The sequence below is a fragment of the Nuphar pumila genome, chromosome 7 (assembly GCF_984573655.1).
Source record: "Nuphar pumila chromosome 7, dmNupPumi1.hap1.1, whole genome shotgun sequence".
NCBI classification, from domain to species: Eukaryota; Viridiplantae; Streptophyta; class Magnoliopsida; order Nymphaeales; family Nymphaeaceae; genus Nuphar; species Nuphar pumila.
The window spans coordinates 97,088,805-97,106,031 of record NC_143255.1 but is presented as its reverse complement, the minus strand read 5'-3'; the positions used below and the strand labels follow the sequence as shown (position 1 = coordinate 97,106,031).

The 17,227-nt window shown below is 39.6% G+C and overlaps 1 protein-coding gene across 3 annotated transcripts in view; it reads right to left on the bottom strand.

The window, feature by feature from the left end:
* LOC149832564 (uncharacterized) overlaps nucleotides 1-17,227 on the bottom strand; it is a 74,055-nt gene that overhangs the window by 34,311 nt on the left and 22,517 nt on the right. For all 3 annotated transcript variants that reach the window (XM_090014580.1, XM_090014582.1, XM_090014581.1), the window contains 5 exons: nucleotides 15,529-16,456; nucleotides 15,284-15,411; nucleotides 12,688-12,747; nucleotides 12,554-12,604; nucleotides 12,384-12,454 (listed from right to left, as the gene is read on the bottom strand). In XM_090014580.1, the coding sequence (XP_089870706.1) occupies nucleotides 12,384-12,454; nucleotides 12,554-12,604; nucleotides 12,688-12,747; nucleotides 15,284-15,411; nucleotides 15,529-16,456 (1,238 nt within the window). The remainder of the gene's footprint in view (nucleotides 1-12,383; nucleotides 12,455-12,553; nucleotides 12,605-12,687; nucleotides 12,748-15,283; nucleotides 15,412-15,528; nucleotides 16,457-17,227) is intronic.

Genomic DNA, 17,227 nt, shown 5'->3' with positions numbered 1-17,227 from the left:
ACATCGCGGAGTTCGTGTCACGGTGTCTCACCTGTCAGCAGGTAAAGATCGAACACCAGAGACCTGGTGGACTTCTACAGCCACATGAGATTCTAGAGTGAAAGTGGGATGACATCTCGATGGATTTCATAGTAGTGTTACCTAAGACCCGACGACAACGAGATGCTATTTGGGTAATATTGGATCGTTTGATGAAGAGTGCCCATTTTCTCCCGATTAGAATCAGTCAGAGTTTGGAGAGTTTGGTCGATCTCTATGTGGATGAGATAGTTAGACTTCACGGGATGCCGTGTTCGATAGTGTCAGATTGAGATCCGTGTTTCACATCTCGATTCCAGCGCCAGCTTCAGAAGGCTTTAGGCACTACGTTGAAGTTTAGTACTGCGTTCCACCCACAGATGGATGGCAATCAGAGCGTACGATCCAGACGCTCGAGGATATGCTGAGAGTGTGTGCTTTAGATTGGGCAGGCGATTGGGACAAACATGTGAAGCTTGCAGAGTTTTCGTAGAATAACAGCTTTCATGCCAGTATTGGCATGGCCCCATATGAAGCTTTGTACTGCCGACCATGTAGATCCCCAGTGTGCTGGGATGAGGTTAGAGTGAGAGCAGTGGAGTCTCCAGAAATCATCCAGCACTATGTGAATCAGGTGCGTTTAATCTAACAGTGATTTATGGCAGCGCAAAGCAGACAGAAAAGCTATGTCGATCAGTGATGCAGAGAGCTCATTTTTTAGGTAGGCGATCATGTGTTTGTTCGGATCTCGCCTATGAAGAATGTCTTCCAGTTTGGAAAGAAGGGAAAACTGAGTCCTCGGTATGTTGGACCCTTCGAGGTTCTTGGACGCATTGGAAAAACCGCTTACCGAGTAGCACTCCCTCCTCAGTTTTCGCAAATACATGATGTGTTCCATGTCTCGATGTTGAGAAAGTATGTACCTGAACCCCCACATGTGATTCGCTATGAGGTGATCGAGGTGCAACCTGACTTGACTACGGAGGAAAGACCAGTGAAGATTGTAGATCGTCAAGAAAAGACGTTGCGTAATAGGACGATTTCATTCGTGAAAGTGTGTTGGCAGCATCACGGGCTGGATGAGTGCACTTGGGAACCTGAGGCGAATATGCGTCAACACTACTCATACTTATTTGGTACGTTCTAATTTCGAGGACGAGATTCTTTTTAGGGGGAAAGGATGTAAAAACCATGATTTTTTATTCGCTATTATTTTTGTTTATAAAATAAAATATTGCGAAATATGCAAATTAGGCCAGAGATTCTCATTTCGGATCCAGGATACATAAAGGGGCATTTATATACAAATAATATGCTCTATGTTTAGATGTATTAAAAATAATAATAATATTAATAATAAATATTTAAAATAAAAATATAAATCTAACACGAGGATCAACAATTGGATCCATTTGGATCCAACTTGTGGATCCATATCGAATGGGTAAGATGTGGACCCAACTCGGGGTTGGTTTCCGGGTCCCGGGTTCTGGACACGGACCGCGTCCTGTGTAAAAAAAAAGACTTAATAAAAAGGGCAGGGGTCTGCCCGATAAAAAAAAAGAAGGGGGGAAACAAGGTTAAAGGGGTTCAGCCGCTACAGGGCTGAACCCGATACTGAGAGGAAAGAGGGGAAAGCGTTAGGGTTCAAAACCCTAACGTTGTGCGAATCAGGGTGGGGTGCGAGGCCACCGAAGGGAAAGGGGGGAAAGCTATCCCCTCCTTCCTTTTCGGGGCTCCCCCCTTCTTCAAATAGGGGATCATGAACACCTTCTCTTGCACCCTCTTGTTCTCCTTTCTTCCTCTTTCTCTGTCTCCGCTCAATCACTTCTCATTCTCCCTCCCAATCGCCCCTTCGCTGCAGCACTGTCAAGGCTCGCCGGCCTTCCTCCCGCTGCATCAACCGCCTCCAAAGTGTTGGCTCTAAGGTACGGGTCTCCTCCTTTGAAATTAGATGAGAAATCGAATACCGGTTCGATTTTATGCATTGTTTGGATGGAATCCATGAAAAAAAAATTGTGATCCCAGGGCATAGGTCTGCTGGCAGCCAGCTTAGTGATACTCAGCTGACTGCCAAAGGTAGGGGATGCGCAGGCTCAGCCTGCGCTCTGCTGTGCCTTGACAGGCCCAGCCGACTCAGTCGGCTGGATTGGGTCAAAACCCAGCCAGTCGGCTGGGTGCTGGTACTACCTTACGAGAAAAAAAATTAGCCTTTGGGGCTGAACTGAAGTTAGTGTTGCCCAATTCAAGTTAGGATTTGGTTACGTCATGGACCTGCTTTGTCGCCATATATATATTGCATTAATTATAATGAAGAAGCAAGAAGTTTGATGGGAGCAAAGGTCCAATCGAGTATCTCTTGAAGTTTCTTGTCTTACTTGGCTTGTTATATGTCCTCACTTTTAATCTTTTTATGGTCTCTGTTATTTTTACTAGTAATGTTATTATTCTTCATTCTTCAAATTTGTAACTCTTATTTTCCAACTGTTAAGTCCTCTATTGTCTCATATGGAATTTGGCACCCATGGGGATGACTTTCCTTCTTCTGATAACGAAGCTGGGGAACCTTAGGGATGCTAGCATACGAGGCTCCAGGTGGAAATTGGTACTTGTCCTTTTTGGCTGAACATTGCAAGTTCAGATAAACCAAAAGAATGAGAGTAACCTACAGTTTTGTGTGAGTTTCTCGATAACAATCTGTTTCATCAAAGATTGAGGAATTGTGCTTTGCATAACCTTTACAAGGATATGTTTCTACATTCATGTGTATGGTTTCCTGTGCGCATCCAAGCAAAGGAGGTTGCAGCTGACTAAATTTATCTATTTATGTTGAAAGCATGATCTTTTGCTACCAAAATGGAATATTCTAAGCAGGTATTGTTTAGTTCTTGTGTCATCAGTTCATGTGACCCTTGTTTTACTTTGTCTAAGATAAGAGACACGTCTTCCTTTTAACACCTGTTATGTTACTTAGAATCACTGTTTTATAAAGAATCTCCAATGTTCTGTGTACAGTGCATGAAAAACACTGAAATTGGATTTTCTTGTCATCATTTGAAATAGTTATTCTTAATGTGCTTATTCACTAATATCGAGTTTGAACAGTTTTATAACATTGAGGGTGTATGCTAGTACATGTGCACTTGATAAAAAAATGAGCATGTGATGTTATTTCAATGAAAAACATGCATTGACAAGTACGTGTGCACATGATGGGAACTATGCATTGACAAGTATGTGCACACCTAAGAAAACTATGTTTTGATGCGAATATGTGTATGCAAATGACATAAGTAATGCATAATGAATGAAACATGCCACTAAATTGAATATGTGCATTACGTGAAAGCGTACAATTATCACTGTTACGTGAATTGAATGTAAACATGCTCCCAAATATCTTTGTTTCATACACAGTTGAAAACTGCATATATGAAGATGCACTTAAAAGCGTGTGCATACATGAAATCGATGGGTGTTTGGCAGGTACAATCTTGCATAAATGTTCTCATGTACTTATGAATCATGAACGAATGGATGTGTGTTAAGTGGTTTAATAAAAGTAATTTCACATGGAAGGTGAGGTGAACACATGCATATGACTATGGTAGCTCATGCGCATTGTTAAATTTGTATGAATAAATGTGCATTTGGAACCATGATGGTATCATTGCATAAATTGCATATTGCTATGATTTTTGTATACGATGCATCGATGTTCAAAATGAATTATCATGGGTCTGATGGGCCTTGAGCTTTGGTTTGCTTTTCTTTTATGTATTTTAAATGCATCGCAAAAATCAACTTTATTTTTATTTCACTATATTGCACTATTCTATGTGTTTCTACGGGCGGGAGTTCCGTGATGGTTCTCGCAGGGATAGATGCGAGCTTTTGCCTTTACTTTTGCATGCTGAATTGCAAAACTTAATAATTGACATCTAAATAAAAGATAACGAAAAAGAACAGTGTAATGTATAAACTGAGATCTCTCATCTGGAGAATGAGCATCTTAGAGGTTCGGTTTTGGGGACCACGAGGATACAAAAACTCTATATGCTTTACTTTAACCCTTGAACCTGATATTGAGGTTTTTTCTCCTGACCACGGTTTTTAGGGAGAGTCCGCCACTTTACCTGGAAGTGGTCTGTTCGACACAACTATTGTTTTGGTATACCAAAGAAGTGACACTTGTGGGCGTGGAGTGTCCCTAGTGTCCTCGACATTAGATGTGGAGGTGTAATGTTCCGAAGGTGATTCAATCGAAGGCTAAGTTTAGAACTAAGTAATAAAATACAAATTGTGTGTTAAGCTACCCTGAAAACCTAACTTAACCTCGGGGACATTGTACCTGCTTGGTGTATCCACGGGCAACGGTAATTAAAATGAGGAGCTTAAATTGTATACATTTAATAGGGCACGCATATGGAAAAGAAAACTTAAATGAAAGATAATAAGATGTTCATACGTTGTACATAAATCATGCATAATCCTGCTATGAATTAAAACATGCATATTTGTTCTCTTAATTGTTACATGTTGGTAGATGCATGATGCTTAATTCCTAATGCATGTGAAATATTCTGCTTTCTTAAATTGGAATTTTTGTTGTTGATTTATGTTCTTGCATGCTTAATAAATATTACATGAATGCTTAATTTAAATTATATAATTGACATAATTGCAATCCTTTGAATTATTGCATGAAATTGTATATGTGTTCTTTATGCTCATTTATTTTCATTAGAGGGATCTGTACGCAGAATTCTTCGGATTTTTGACCCCCTCTTTCTATAGTTTTTCGCAGAAGCATGTAATCAGTGAAGCGATTGGCATCTCGAAAAGTCACAGATGTCACGCACTTGCTAGACAGTTCACAGATGGACAACGGGGCTTTACTTTAATTTTCTTTTTGTTTCAATTAGTTGTTATTGCACTCCGAATAGTTCATTTATGCAATTGTCTTCACACTTAATACTCATTATTTCAATAAAGGTTTGGTTTGGTATGGATGATAATTGTAAGCTCTGTTGTGGTTGGATGTTTTATCCAATTGGGAGTGGAACTGTAAAGGCCCCGGGTTTTTTAGAAGGTTTCCGCAATGGTTTTAAAAAAAAAATATGCATTTTCAAAGTGTATGAGTTGAAGTCGTTAGACTCTTGCTTTGATAAAATCCAATAAGTGTAAAAAGTGTAAAGATATAAAGGCGTGTGCAGAAATGGATACTAAGACCAAGGAAGGAGTCAAGGTGATACCATGACAGAGCTTCTCATAGCACTAAGTTCTGAGTTTGATAATGTGAGAAGCGCTATGATTCATAGGACAACACTCCTTATTGTTGCACAGGCTCTTTTAGAGCTTACTATTGAAGAAAGTAGGATGAAGTCTCTTGGGACTTGCCTTTTAGAAGAGCCAATTATGGCAGCCACTTGACATGGTGAAGAAAATCAGGTTCAACAGCCCCACATAAAGGTGACATGAGTTGTGTGGCATGCCACTACTATACATAATTGGAACATGTAAAGCAAACATGTAACATTGAAAAAAGGGTATGAAGATGGTTGGTAGCTAAGATACCACGACACGACACTTTGGGTGGCATACCCATGTCGACACGGGTACGAGCACCAGACACTGCATTTTGCGTGTCCTACATTATATTATATTTTCAATATATAATATATATTTTAGATATATAATATATTTTTTCAGTATATATTTCAGATATATATTATATATTTTAGATATATAATATATATTTTAAGTATATTTAGCCGTGTCCCCGTACACACATTTTTTGGAATTGCCGGTGGTACCCTCCATGCCTGCACCCGCACCCAGGTGACATAGGCTGGTAGTACTTCTACATCCAGTGCCATTGTGAGTAAGAAGGGAACTGAAAAAGAGGACAGACTCTTTTGCTACAGTGACTACTACTTTTGATGCACAACTATTTGTCAACTTAAGGTACCACAACAGATTTAGTAGCTTCTTGCCTAGCTATCCATCTCAGTTGCATCTTCTAGTGCCCTTGGTAGTGCCTTTGAAGCTAGTTCAAGTTGGTCAATAGACTCAAGACAAGATGTCATATGACAACCAATGAATCTATAAAAACCAATTGTAAATCATGTTGTAGTGCCTTCTACATTGCAAATGATTCAACCAAGGTTGTTAAATGCGATGAGGCGAAGCGAGGCGTTGAGCCTGTTATGAAGTGAGGCGTACGCCTCGAGGCGTTGAAGCGTAAGCTTCATGATCAAAATAATAAAATATATAATATTAATAAAATAATAAAAAATTTAAATAAGATTCGAAACGAGGAGACACGTAAGAAGGTAGGCGTTGCACCCATTGAAAATACGATGAGAGAGAATTGTTTACAATGGTTTAGACATTCGGCGAAGGCCTAATGATGCTCCAGTTATAAGGATGGAGAAATGGGAAAATTTAATAGTTAAAAGAGGTCGGGGTAGGCCTAGGAAGACTTGGATGGAGATAATAGGAAAGGATATGAATGCTTTGAACCTCACCGAGGACATGGCATTGGATAGAAATGATTGGAGGAGAAGGATTCATGTGGAAGACACAGAATGATTTTCTTTGTTGGTTCATATCGCTGACCCCAATTGTTTTGGGATGAAGGCGTAGTTATTGTTGTTGTTGTTTGTTGTAATAAAAATTTTAAATAAGAACTACTAATAAACGACAATATAAAATAAATTGTGTCCTCACAAGATCAATTAAGTTCCAAATCCTCATAGTGAAACTTTGAGAAACCAGAGTTTGAACCTAGAGCTTCCCTCTACATTGGTCTAAACTAGAGCTTTAACATCATTTTTAACCGAAATCGCGAAAATTAAGAAGAAAAATTATGGAATCAAATCGACCATCATGTCGAAAACTCATCGGAATCCATCTAAGAACGAAGAAATAAAGAAAGAAGATGAGAGCAAAGAGGGGAGAAAGGGTGGTGGTGCTACCTCAGACCATGAGGACGCATTCGGGCTTCCAACCGATGCCTATCGTCCCAAGCAAGAGGCATCCGCTCGTCGAAACTCACATGGACGACGGTGAGTCCACTGCCGCAGAGCAACGAGGCGGTCTCGTTCGACGCCCCGCCGGCCTCGACGACGATCCACACCAGGTCGCCGGGAACAAGCATCAGCGTGTGCATCAACCCGGTGAGATGGACGGTCTGGAAGGACCGGGCCTTGTTGTTACTCACCACCTCACCCCTCTTCCGTGCGTCCTTTCTTGTTTTTGAATTTTAAAATCAAACAATAAACTAAGAGAACGAGGCCTGATTCCCGATAAGGAGAGAGACGAGGCAACAACAAAAAAAAATGATCTCACGAAATGCTCTCCAGTCTGGCCCTAGTCAAACTCAACCTCCGTCATCCTTCCACGTACAGTTATTCGTAAGCACCCGCACTGATACCCGCTACCGGTTACTCCCTCCCCTTTCTTCCCTCCAACGGTTAACCCCTCCTCTTTATATAAATCCCCTTCCCGGTTCCCACTTCCTAGTGAATCATCACTACCACCGACCGACTCTTCTCTGCTCTTGAGAAGTTTTACTAAAACTGAGTGATGACAGCAGCAGCAGCATCCGTTGCGGCCATGAATATGGGTAGCGGGAAGGAAGTGGATCGAATCAAGGGGCCATGGAGCCCCGAGGAGGATGAGGCATTGCAGAAGCTGGTGGAGAAGCACGGGCACCCGGAAGGTCCGGCAGGCTGAGGTGGTGCAACCAGTTATCACCGCAGGTGGTGCACCGGTCCTTCACCCCGGAGGAGGATACCACCATCATACGAGCCCACGCCCGCTACGGCAACAAGTGGGCCACCATCGCCCGCATCCTCTCCGGCCGCACAGACAACGCCATCAAGAACCACTGGAACTCCACCCTCAAGCGCAAGTGTCCCACCGCCGGCGACCCTCCGGCCAAGCGATCCAACACTCTGGCGGTGCCAGCCCCTCTTCCGCCACTGTCGGCGTCCTCTGTCTCAGTCCGAGTAGCCCGTCGGGCTCCGATTTGAGCGACTCCAGACATGATGCGTACGCCTTAAAAGCGAAGCGCGTTTCGACTTGAGGTGTTAGCTTCACATGAGTCAAGCGTGCGTTTCAAGCTTGAAACGCCTCACTGCAATGCCTCAGTACCTTGAGCGTGCGCTTCCTCTCTGAGGCGTACGCCTGTCACAACACTGGATTCAACCATGAATGTTTCTAAAGTTGGATTTTTTGTTTGGTTCTAGTCCTAAGGGAATACTAAATATTCCTGAAATCTACCTAGTCCTAGCTATGAACCTTATTTCAGTCAGCTAGATTACTTGACATACTTATGATGTTATCTTTACTCTTGATTGTTGCTTTGTGCAGGAACAGTTTTCAGAGAGGAAGGTCGGAACTGGGCATAAGCAAAGACATTTCTACTTCTTGGACTATTTAGATCAGAAGCCCAGAGTACCTTAAATGTTAATTTGGATGTTGTATTTTTGGAGTTGCCTGTCTTGTGGCACCATCAGTTACGGCATACCTCTAACTCTAGGTTAATGTATGTTTTGCCTTCTAGTGTTATTAATGATTCTAGCTATGGAGTGTCAAAGCAAGTTAAATGTAGTGAAAGTTGTAGGTTAGCTAAGGATCATGCTCTACTTTTTAGACACGGAGAGATTGAGTCTGTTAGTGCATTAATTTTGGGTTGAGATTGTTGGTGTTGTTTACTTAAATTAATTGGAAGAACTCGAGTGTTCTTGGTAAAAGTTCTCCATTTAAGTTGTTCATTAGAAAACTTGATCATGAATCATTACGTGTGTTTGAGACTACTTGTTTTGTCTTAATTCCTCAGCAAAGAGATAATTTTTTCCTAGAACTGTGAATTGTTGTTTTATAGGACACCTTGAAGGACACAAAGGTTATCATTGTTATAATCCACTGGGAAAAGAATTTGGACATCTAGACATGATGAGTTTGTAGAGCATATGCCATATTATAAGATAGTGAAGTCGGATCCTAAAGAATACTAAAGTGGAGAAGAACACATTGTAACCAAAAGTGACAGAACTTCAGATGTTCCCAATCAGTCATTTTTTAGTCAACATATCCAAGAGGAGGGGGATCTCTATGAGCAATCCCAATGCTCCTCAAGTCTATCCATGAATACAAGCAACTGACCCACTTCCTCATCAGGTACGTCAAAATACTTGTCCTTCCGTTCCTCCTACTCATTTTGTTTCTTATGATTATCATTCTCTATCACTCACCAAGCTTTCCTATCACTAATTCATATCGTTAACCTAAGTCCAATACCGAAGTTGTTATGCAGCCAGGGTGGCAGCAAGCTGACTGCATTGGAGATGAAAGCCTGGAGTTAGTCAAGCTACCTAAAGACAAAAAATGTAGTGGGTTACAAGTGGGACTACAGACAGATAAAAACAGTCAACATGAGATAAACTTTGCATAGACCTTTGCACCAGTAGCTCATATGACAATTGACAACTATCAACACATTGCATGCAATTGCAACAATCGGTAGGATTTATGGCAGCTTGATGTCAAAAATGCATTTCTCAATGGGGACCTATGTCACATAGGTGCGGGTGCGGATACGGGTGCAGATGCGGCGATGCGACACTTTAAAAAAAAACTTGGGTGCAGGGAGGGTATATATATATATATATATATATATATATATATATATATATATATATATATATATATATATATATATATATATATATATATATAATTTTTAACAGTTTTAAGTTAGCACTACGTATATGTGTGTGCATTTATGTATTTATATATATAATGTAGATAAAACTGGACTTGGTGAGGGTTAATTGAATATACTTTTGGACAGAAATGAACCTCAATGTAGTTGACTTCACTTGACACAAAGGAAGTTGTGTCCAAGTGTCACACCTGCATGGGTGTGGCTTAGGGGTGGCAATTTCTGACACGACCCGCCAACCCGACCCGCCAACCCGCCTCTTAGGCGGGTTCGGGTTGGGCTTAAGCCAACCCGTTTAATAAACGGGTCGACCCGCGTAACCCGTTTATTAAACAAGTCAGGTTCGGGTTGGGGGTATGCCAACCCGCCAACCCGGCTGACCCGTTTAATAAACGGGTTAGGCGGGTGGGTCAACCCGCCAACCCGACCCGCCAACCCATCTGCCCGACCCGTCAACCCACCAACCCGTCAACCCGACCCGCCAACCTGCCTACCTGCCAACCCGATCCGTCAACCCGCCAACCCGACCCGCCAACCTGACCCGCGAACCTGAAAACCCGTTTACCCGACCCAACCCATTTATTAAATGGGTTGGCGGGTCGTGTCAGGTTACCCGTTTATTAAACGGGTCGGGTTCGTGTTTGCCACAGCCGACCCGTTTAATAAACGGGTCGGGTTCGGGTTGAGGTATGCTGACACGCCAACCCGCCAACCCGACCCGATTGCCACCCCTAGTGTGGCTGCAATGCGGGTGTGGTGCCCTGTTAGAAGAGTCTTGTTACATAGATGGGGACTTGGAAGAAGTATATATGGAGTTGCCTCAAGGACTTTCAGGCAGTGAGGAAAGGATGTGTAGATTAAAGAGAGCATTGCACGCTTTAAAGCAAACTACTTGAGCATGGTTCAAAAATTTTAGCTCAACATTTAAGAAATTGAGTTATAAACAAAGTTTTCATGATCCTACCCTATTTACATCTACATCTATCAAGGGGCAGCGTCTTCTCTTGCTTTATACAGATAATATGATTATCGTCGAAGACGATAACAACACTATTAGAGATGTGAAAACTTGATTACCAGAATCTTTTGAAATTAAGGACTTGGGAAAATTGAAATATTTTTGTGATTCGAGGTGGTGTATTCAAAAAAGGGGTTTTCTTCCGAGTCGACACAAGTATTCGGCAAATTTGATTAGTAGAGCTAGATTAGTTGATGATAAGAAGCATATGGATACACCCATGGAAGGAAATTGCAAACTAAAGTAAATAGAGAGTTTCTTGATGATCTTACAGTTTACATGAAGTTGGAAGGGAGGTTGATTTACTTTACCATCTCCAGACCTAACATTGCCTTTACAGGTCATGTTGTGAGTCAAGTTCATGAATGCTCCTAGATCTACTCACTTAACAGCAATAATCAAAATTGTTAGGTATGTCAAGAATATCATGCATTATGTCCTTTTTCTGCTTTCTTAGTTTTAGAGTTGAAAGCATACTATGATGTTGATTTTGGAGGAGTATCACATGACATTTGTGTATTTACATGAGACTCCTTGATAACGTCGAAGAGCAAAAAGCAAGAGAGGTGCCCTATCAACTGTCGAAGTTGAATATAAGGCTATGGCCCAGGTAACTACTAAATGAGAGCAAAGATAGATAAAAGAACTGTGGTGTATTGTGACAATCAAAGTGCCATTTATATAACAAAAAATCTTGAATTTCACAAGAGAATGAAGCACATTGAGATAGATTGTCACTTCACATGCAAAGCATACTTGGAGGGAGTCATCTCATTGTCATACATTGGTTCAACCCAACAAGCTGTTGATTGCTTCACTAAGAGTTTGCCCTTTAAACCATTTTAGACATTTTTTTCCAAACTCACGATGATCATGTTCACATCATCTCGAGTTTGAGGGGTAGCGTTAATGAGGGTCATGTATTACTATGCTATATCTTACTGCTTATTTAGTCATTTATTCATATAGCATGGGTAGTTTAGTCATTGTGCATCCCATCTACATATAAAAGTCTATTGTTATTAGTTTAAGGGTACTTTGTCAAGAATAATTTGTAACTAAAGGGGGCTGTTCCCTATATGCAGTGTATTAGCCCTCTTGATATTCTAATGAAGCTTCTAATTATTCATCTCACTCTCGTGGTTTCTCCTATGCTTGGCCCATGAGAAATCTTGGTTTTGCTCTAACTGTAATAACCTCAATCTGATAAATTTGAAATTTCCACCACTCACATTTTAGCATCACAAATTCAGCATTCCCCCCCCCCCTTCATAGCAGTCCCAATTGGTGATAATCCTGCAGAGCTTTTGTGGAGCCAAAAAGGGGTCCATCAACACCTCAGAAGTGCTTTAAAGGGCTAACCTAAAGAGTTATATATGAACATGACTAAGAAAGCTACTAAATGCTCCTGCTACAAAGATGTTTAACCACCCTATGTTTATAAGGCCAATAACTAAAGCAGCAAGCACAAAAACCCAAGTAGTCATTATGGACATGCCTCAAATCTAAGGATTTACAATATGCACATATGAAGAAGTTTTCAAATGCTCTTGCAAAAAAAATGTTCAACTAGGAATACAGCTGCAAATATAAAAAAAACCTAGTAAAGGATATTCTTTTCGACGACCTTTCTCGCTAGCTCGATCACGAAGATGACTCAGCTTCAATAGCTCTGTTTCAAACCACTGCATGATGAACACGTATAAGAAAATATGACAGTTTGATCCAAATTTTTGAATCAAGAGAAATAAACTGGTAGAAACTGAGCAAAGTAAAATTCTAACGTCGTTAACTTTGACATGCTGAAGTGCCTTTGCTTTCTCTTGAATCTCACCCTACAAACAAAGACAAATTAAGAAACAAATAAATTGGAAAAATTTTTAATAAGGATGGAAATCACAGCCAAAAATAACCTTACCACAGTTAATCGACTAATGAATCCGCATTTGATGCTTTGCCGTAGCCGATTGCATTCTTCCTGCACGCACACCAAATTGTCAATAGAAGAGTCTATAATTGCCAAAACTAAGGCAAAAGTTTCATTCATGATCAGAAGAAAAGTTCATGCACTTTTCACTTCAATATCAGTAGTTTTATGGTTCACTGAGAAGCACATCGCAAACATGCAGTTGTTTTTTAAACCTTTTTCTTTTGGAGGATTGTTTCCCAGTGACACTGTTCGATATAAAAATGTACATATAATTAAAAACTATGCTACCAGAATCAAGTCCAGTATACATCACAAAACTACCAAACTCAAACCTTAAAACAACAAGTTGTGGTCATTGTCATATTAGTCATTTGTATGTACAAACAATCAAGCGAACCTTTTTTTCTATTTTTGCTTTTTTCACAAATCTAACCCTATAGATGTGATGATCTATATGCCCTGCTTATGGAGATTAGCATTCAGATCGCCAGATTCCAACATTGGAGCATGTTTTTCCAGCGATTAAAAAATCAATGGCCGTAAATGTGTCAAATTTTCTCAACTTAAAAAAAACAATTTTTTTCATTGAAAAAAATACAATCCAAGGTTTGATTCATAGCAAATCGACCATGGAAACACATCTACGTTAGACTGACTAAAAACCACTTGCAACCTGAGATCTTAGGTCGATTGTACCTAGATTTGATTGTAGCCAATATATTTCTTATATTCTATATATACTTATTTATTTATGTATTCATCATTGAACAGTGACTTCTGTGCTGATCTACAAATGAGTAACTAAATAAAATAAAGTACTTTTCTTGCCTATCCAATATGTCAAAATAAATTCAGCATTTTGTGTGTGTGTATATAATTTTAGTACACTTCAAGAGTTGGGCGGTGGGTCGCATGTCATAACCTCAATAGGTGAACCTGATCATTGTGATAAGACCACAATTCACAAGACACTAACCTAATGCACATGTTTCTTCAAGCACTTGGTGGCTTCAAATCTTTTTTTAAAAGAATTGGTGAGTTTAGAAGGGACCATGACTAGTTTTGGCAAAACAAGCACTAAATACCACTAGGGGAAATAGATTAGTAAAAAAAAATGCCTTTACTTTCAACACAATTTAATGAGAGTGATCAACAAACCAAACTGAAAGCAAACCAAAAAACAAAAAGATATTAAAGAAAGGTGAAAAATAAGTACATGCAAAATCATTAATGTACTAGAGAAAAAGAAAAGACTAAAAGAAAACACAATCTTTTTCCCTCTAACAAGGATAAAAACTGTAACCTGGCTAGTTGAGTTGGCTTAAAGCATTCAAGTTGAAGGACGTCAAGAGTTTGATACCCCAGGTGCAATCCCTTAGCAGTCTCCCTTGTGCGCAAGGGGTCGCAAGGGGGTTGGCCAAGGGGTTTTAACTAGGGATGTCAATGGGTCTGATTTGACCCAGCCCCGACACGTACCAAACCCTATAGGGTCAGGGTTTGGTGATAAATAAGAAGGTCCAATTAGAATCCAGGTCAAACCCGAAGGGTTCGACTAACATACGGAGCCGGGTATGGTTTGTGAAATTTCATACCAGATGCGGGCCCAACCCGAGTTCCAACTAAGATCTGCAATTTTTCAATGTAAAAAATATTACAAACAAATATTATTTTAATGGGCGATCTGGTTCATGTAATCCTTATAGGGATCTGGGTAAGGTTTCTCTTATGCCGGATCCAATTGGACCTGGGTCCAGGCCCGATACCAGCATCACAAATCTGCTATGGGTCTGGTTCCACCTGGGTGCGAACCAAACGCTACCCGTTGATACCCCTAGTTTTAATCATAGTCGCCAATATCGTTCTTGGCAAGTTTTTCCCATAAAAATTTTTTTAAAGTTGTTTTCTTGGAAAAAAATTGGGAAAATATCATAAGTTTTAAAAATTGAAAAATATAAATAATAATAATAAAGATAGGAAAAAATAGGTTTTATAGTATTTTTCATGCAAAAATATAAAGAAAGAATTACAAAAGTTTTTAAAATAAAAAAGAAACAAAAAAAAGATACTTAAAATATGTAAAAAAAATGTTTTCTTTAATCTTGAAAATATCACAGAAAAATATTGAGATATTTTGAAAATATCAGAAAAATCTCGAGAAAATATTGACTGACCTTGAAATACCGATGAATATCGCAATATTTTCATAATATCGGCGATATCGGTGACTATGGTTTTAACTGCTTCAGGTGACCATACAGCAGGGCAGCAATCTCTCCCCAGCCCGACCACCTGAACCGAGGTTTCCCATCATTAACTATAAAAAAATAAAGGACAAAAACCAACTTGTAATTATACAAAAATCTCATCAGAAACTGTGCTCAATGCACGAGAGAGAGAGAGAGAGAGAGAGAATCTTAAGTATATGGAACACAAGAAGTTAAACAGATAAAGAAAACAAGAGATAAACCATCCAGTTACTTGCACAGAAGGTGCAAGACATCAAGCATTAGATAAATGATTAATTGCTGAAGCCCACAAATGCAGCTGAGTATAAAAATATCTGAAGACAAAAACCTTCCTTTACCTTGGAGAACTCTTGATTTGAAATAGAATCAATAGTTACACTTTCTGTTTTATTCAAATTTAATATCTCCAGCATAACATCAGTTGATTTCTTGACAGTTTTATATGCTTTGGGTGCCCTGTTAGTACCTGTAGCAACAGCATCAGCAATTATGCCATGTTCTCTTTACGTACATGAAACGATTACATGGATAATCAACAAATCACAAAGTTTAAAACATCCATTGACAATGAAAGAAAGATTACCTACAACTTGTACAAGCCTGTACATGTCTTGCTTATTACCCGAACCACAAATCCTGATTCTCACAAATGAACCAACAATTTTGTCCTGGAATTTCTCCAGATCATCTAGCAAATCCTCCACCAAGTTCCGTCTCAAGTAAATTAAGTTTATGTTGTGCACATCCACTGCTGCATAATCGTTTAGATTAGTCTGTGGCATACTCTCCTCAGTCTTTTTCTTAGTTCTATGTTTCTTATCTGACCCTGTCTTAGCCATTGCACTTCCCTCAAGTTCAACTTGTGCAGTCTCATCATCTACATTTCTTCCTTGGATTTCATTCACTGGCACTTGAAAAGAGGTCTCCTTTATAAGAATGTGAGACTCGATAAGTTTTAACATTTCAAAATGCCCAACACGAGCCTTCCCAAAAAGAGTTTGGAGCCTTGCATCACAAATTATCTGGCTCTTCTTTCGAGGGTCACGTAGTTTGTATTTAGATACATAATCCATTAAGAGAGACTGAACATCAAACACAGATAAGATAGATTTACCACCCTTCATGTGTTCAACAAAATCCAACAGCTCCTTTGAAGCCCATTCTTTGGTGTCATTTGGTTCGGTAACCCCTTCCCTTGGTATATCCTGTGATATGCTTGGAGTCACCTCCTCCACAGCATTGGTCCGCTGCCTTTTTGTTCGCCTCTTGGGTGCTGATTTTCCCATTGCTAGGTGCCCTGGAGAGTTATCAGAACTGGAAATCAGATCACTGTTGGCATTATATAACTCATCAGATGAAGCCATAGTATGGGCTGGAGTGCCTGATTCCTTCCATGGATTACTGGCATGAGTAATCTCTTCAGGAGTGAAAGATAGTTTCCGCTTGACATCTAACCAATATTCCTTGAATAAATACTCCCAGCTACTTTTATCATCAAAATCTACTTCAGGCTGCAAAAGTATATAACAAACTCAATAAGCTAACGAACCAATTTAAATGTGTGCATGTGCAATTATGATATGATATCCAACAAGAGATAGAACAACACGCATGGTATCAAGTATGCACCCTGACAAATCAAATAAGCTTTCCTAACTATCATGAAGTACTCTGTTGACCTTTTCTTTTTCTTTCATTTAAAAAAAAAGAAGGGCATCTTTAAGGAATTAATTATCATAAAATCAAAGTGAAACTGTGATGGATCCATAAACATACACATAGGAAAAACAAAACCAAAGCTGACCAGATAATGAACACAGTTAAGAGTTTCTATCATATCATGCCTGTTGGATCAATGAATACCAATACAATGGTAAGGCAAAATCAGCTACAAAAAGGATGCATGTATACATGGGAATTAATTTATATACAACATTGATAGCAGAAGTTCAAACCAAATGGGCATTTCAAATGGTTCACTGGAGTGATGGATCAATCAATATCGATACAAAGTAGGACAAAAGATTATCTTGCGATAACTAACATAACTGGAGTGATGTCTTCACTAATGATAAGTGTTTGTCCATTTAGCTAGAAGGCTATAACCCAAATCCTGCAGAAACACAGGCCTAAGAGATGCATGATATACTCTTAGAAATACTCCTGATAAAGGTACACAATCAGTAACATGTTTTTCAATCAACATCATGCACTCTAACAACAATGTTCTAATAGGTATGAGATATTCAATGATTCCATTACTGGACAAGATATAAAGGGTT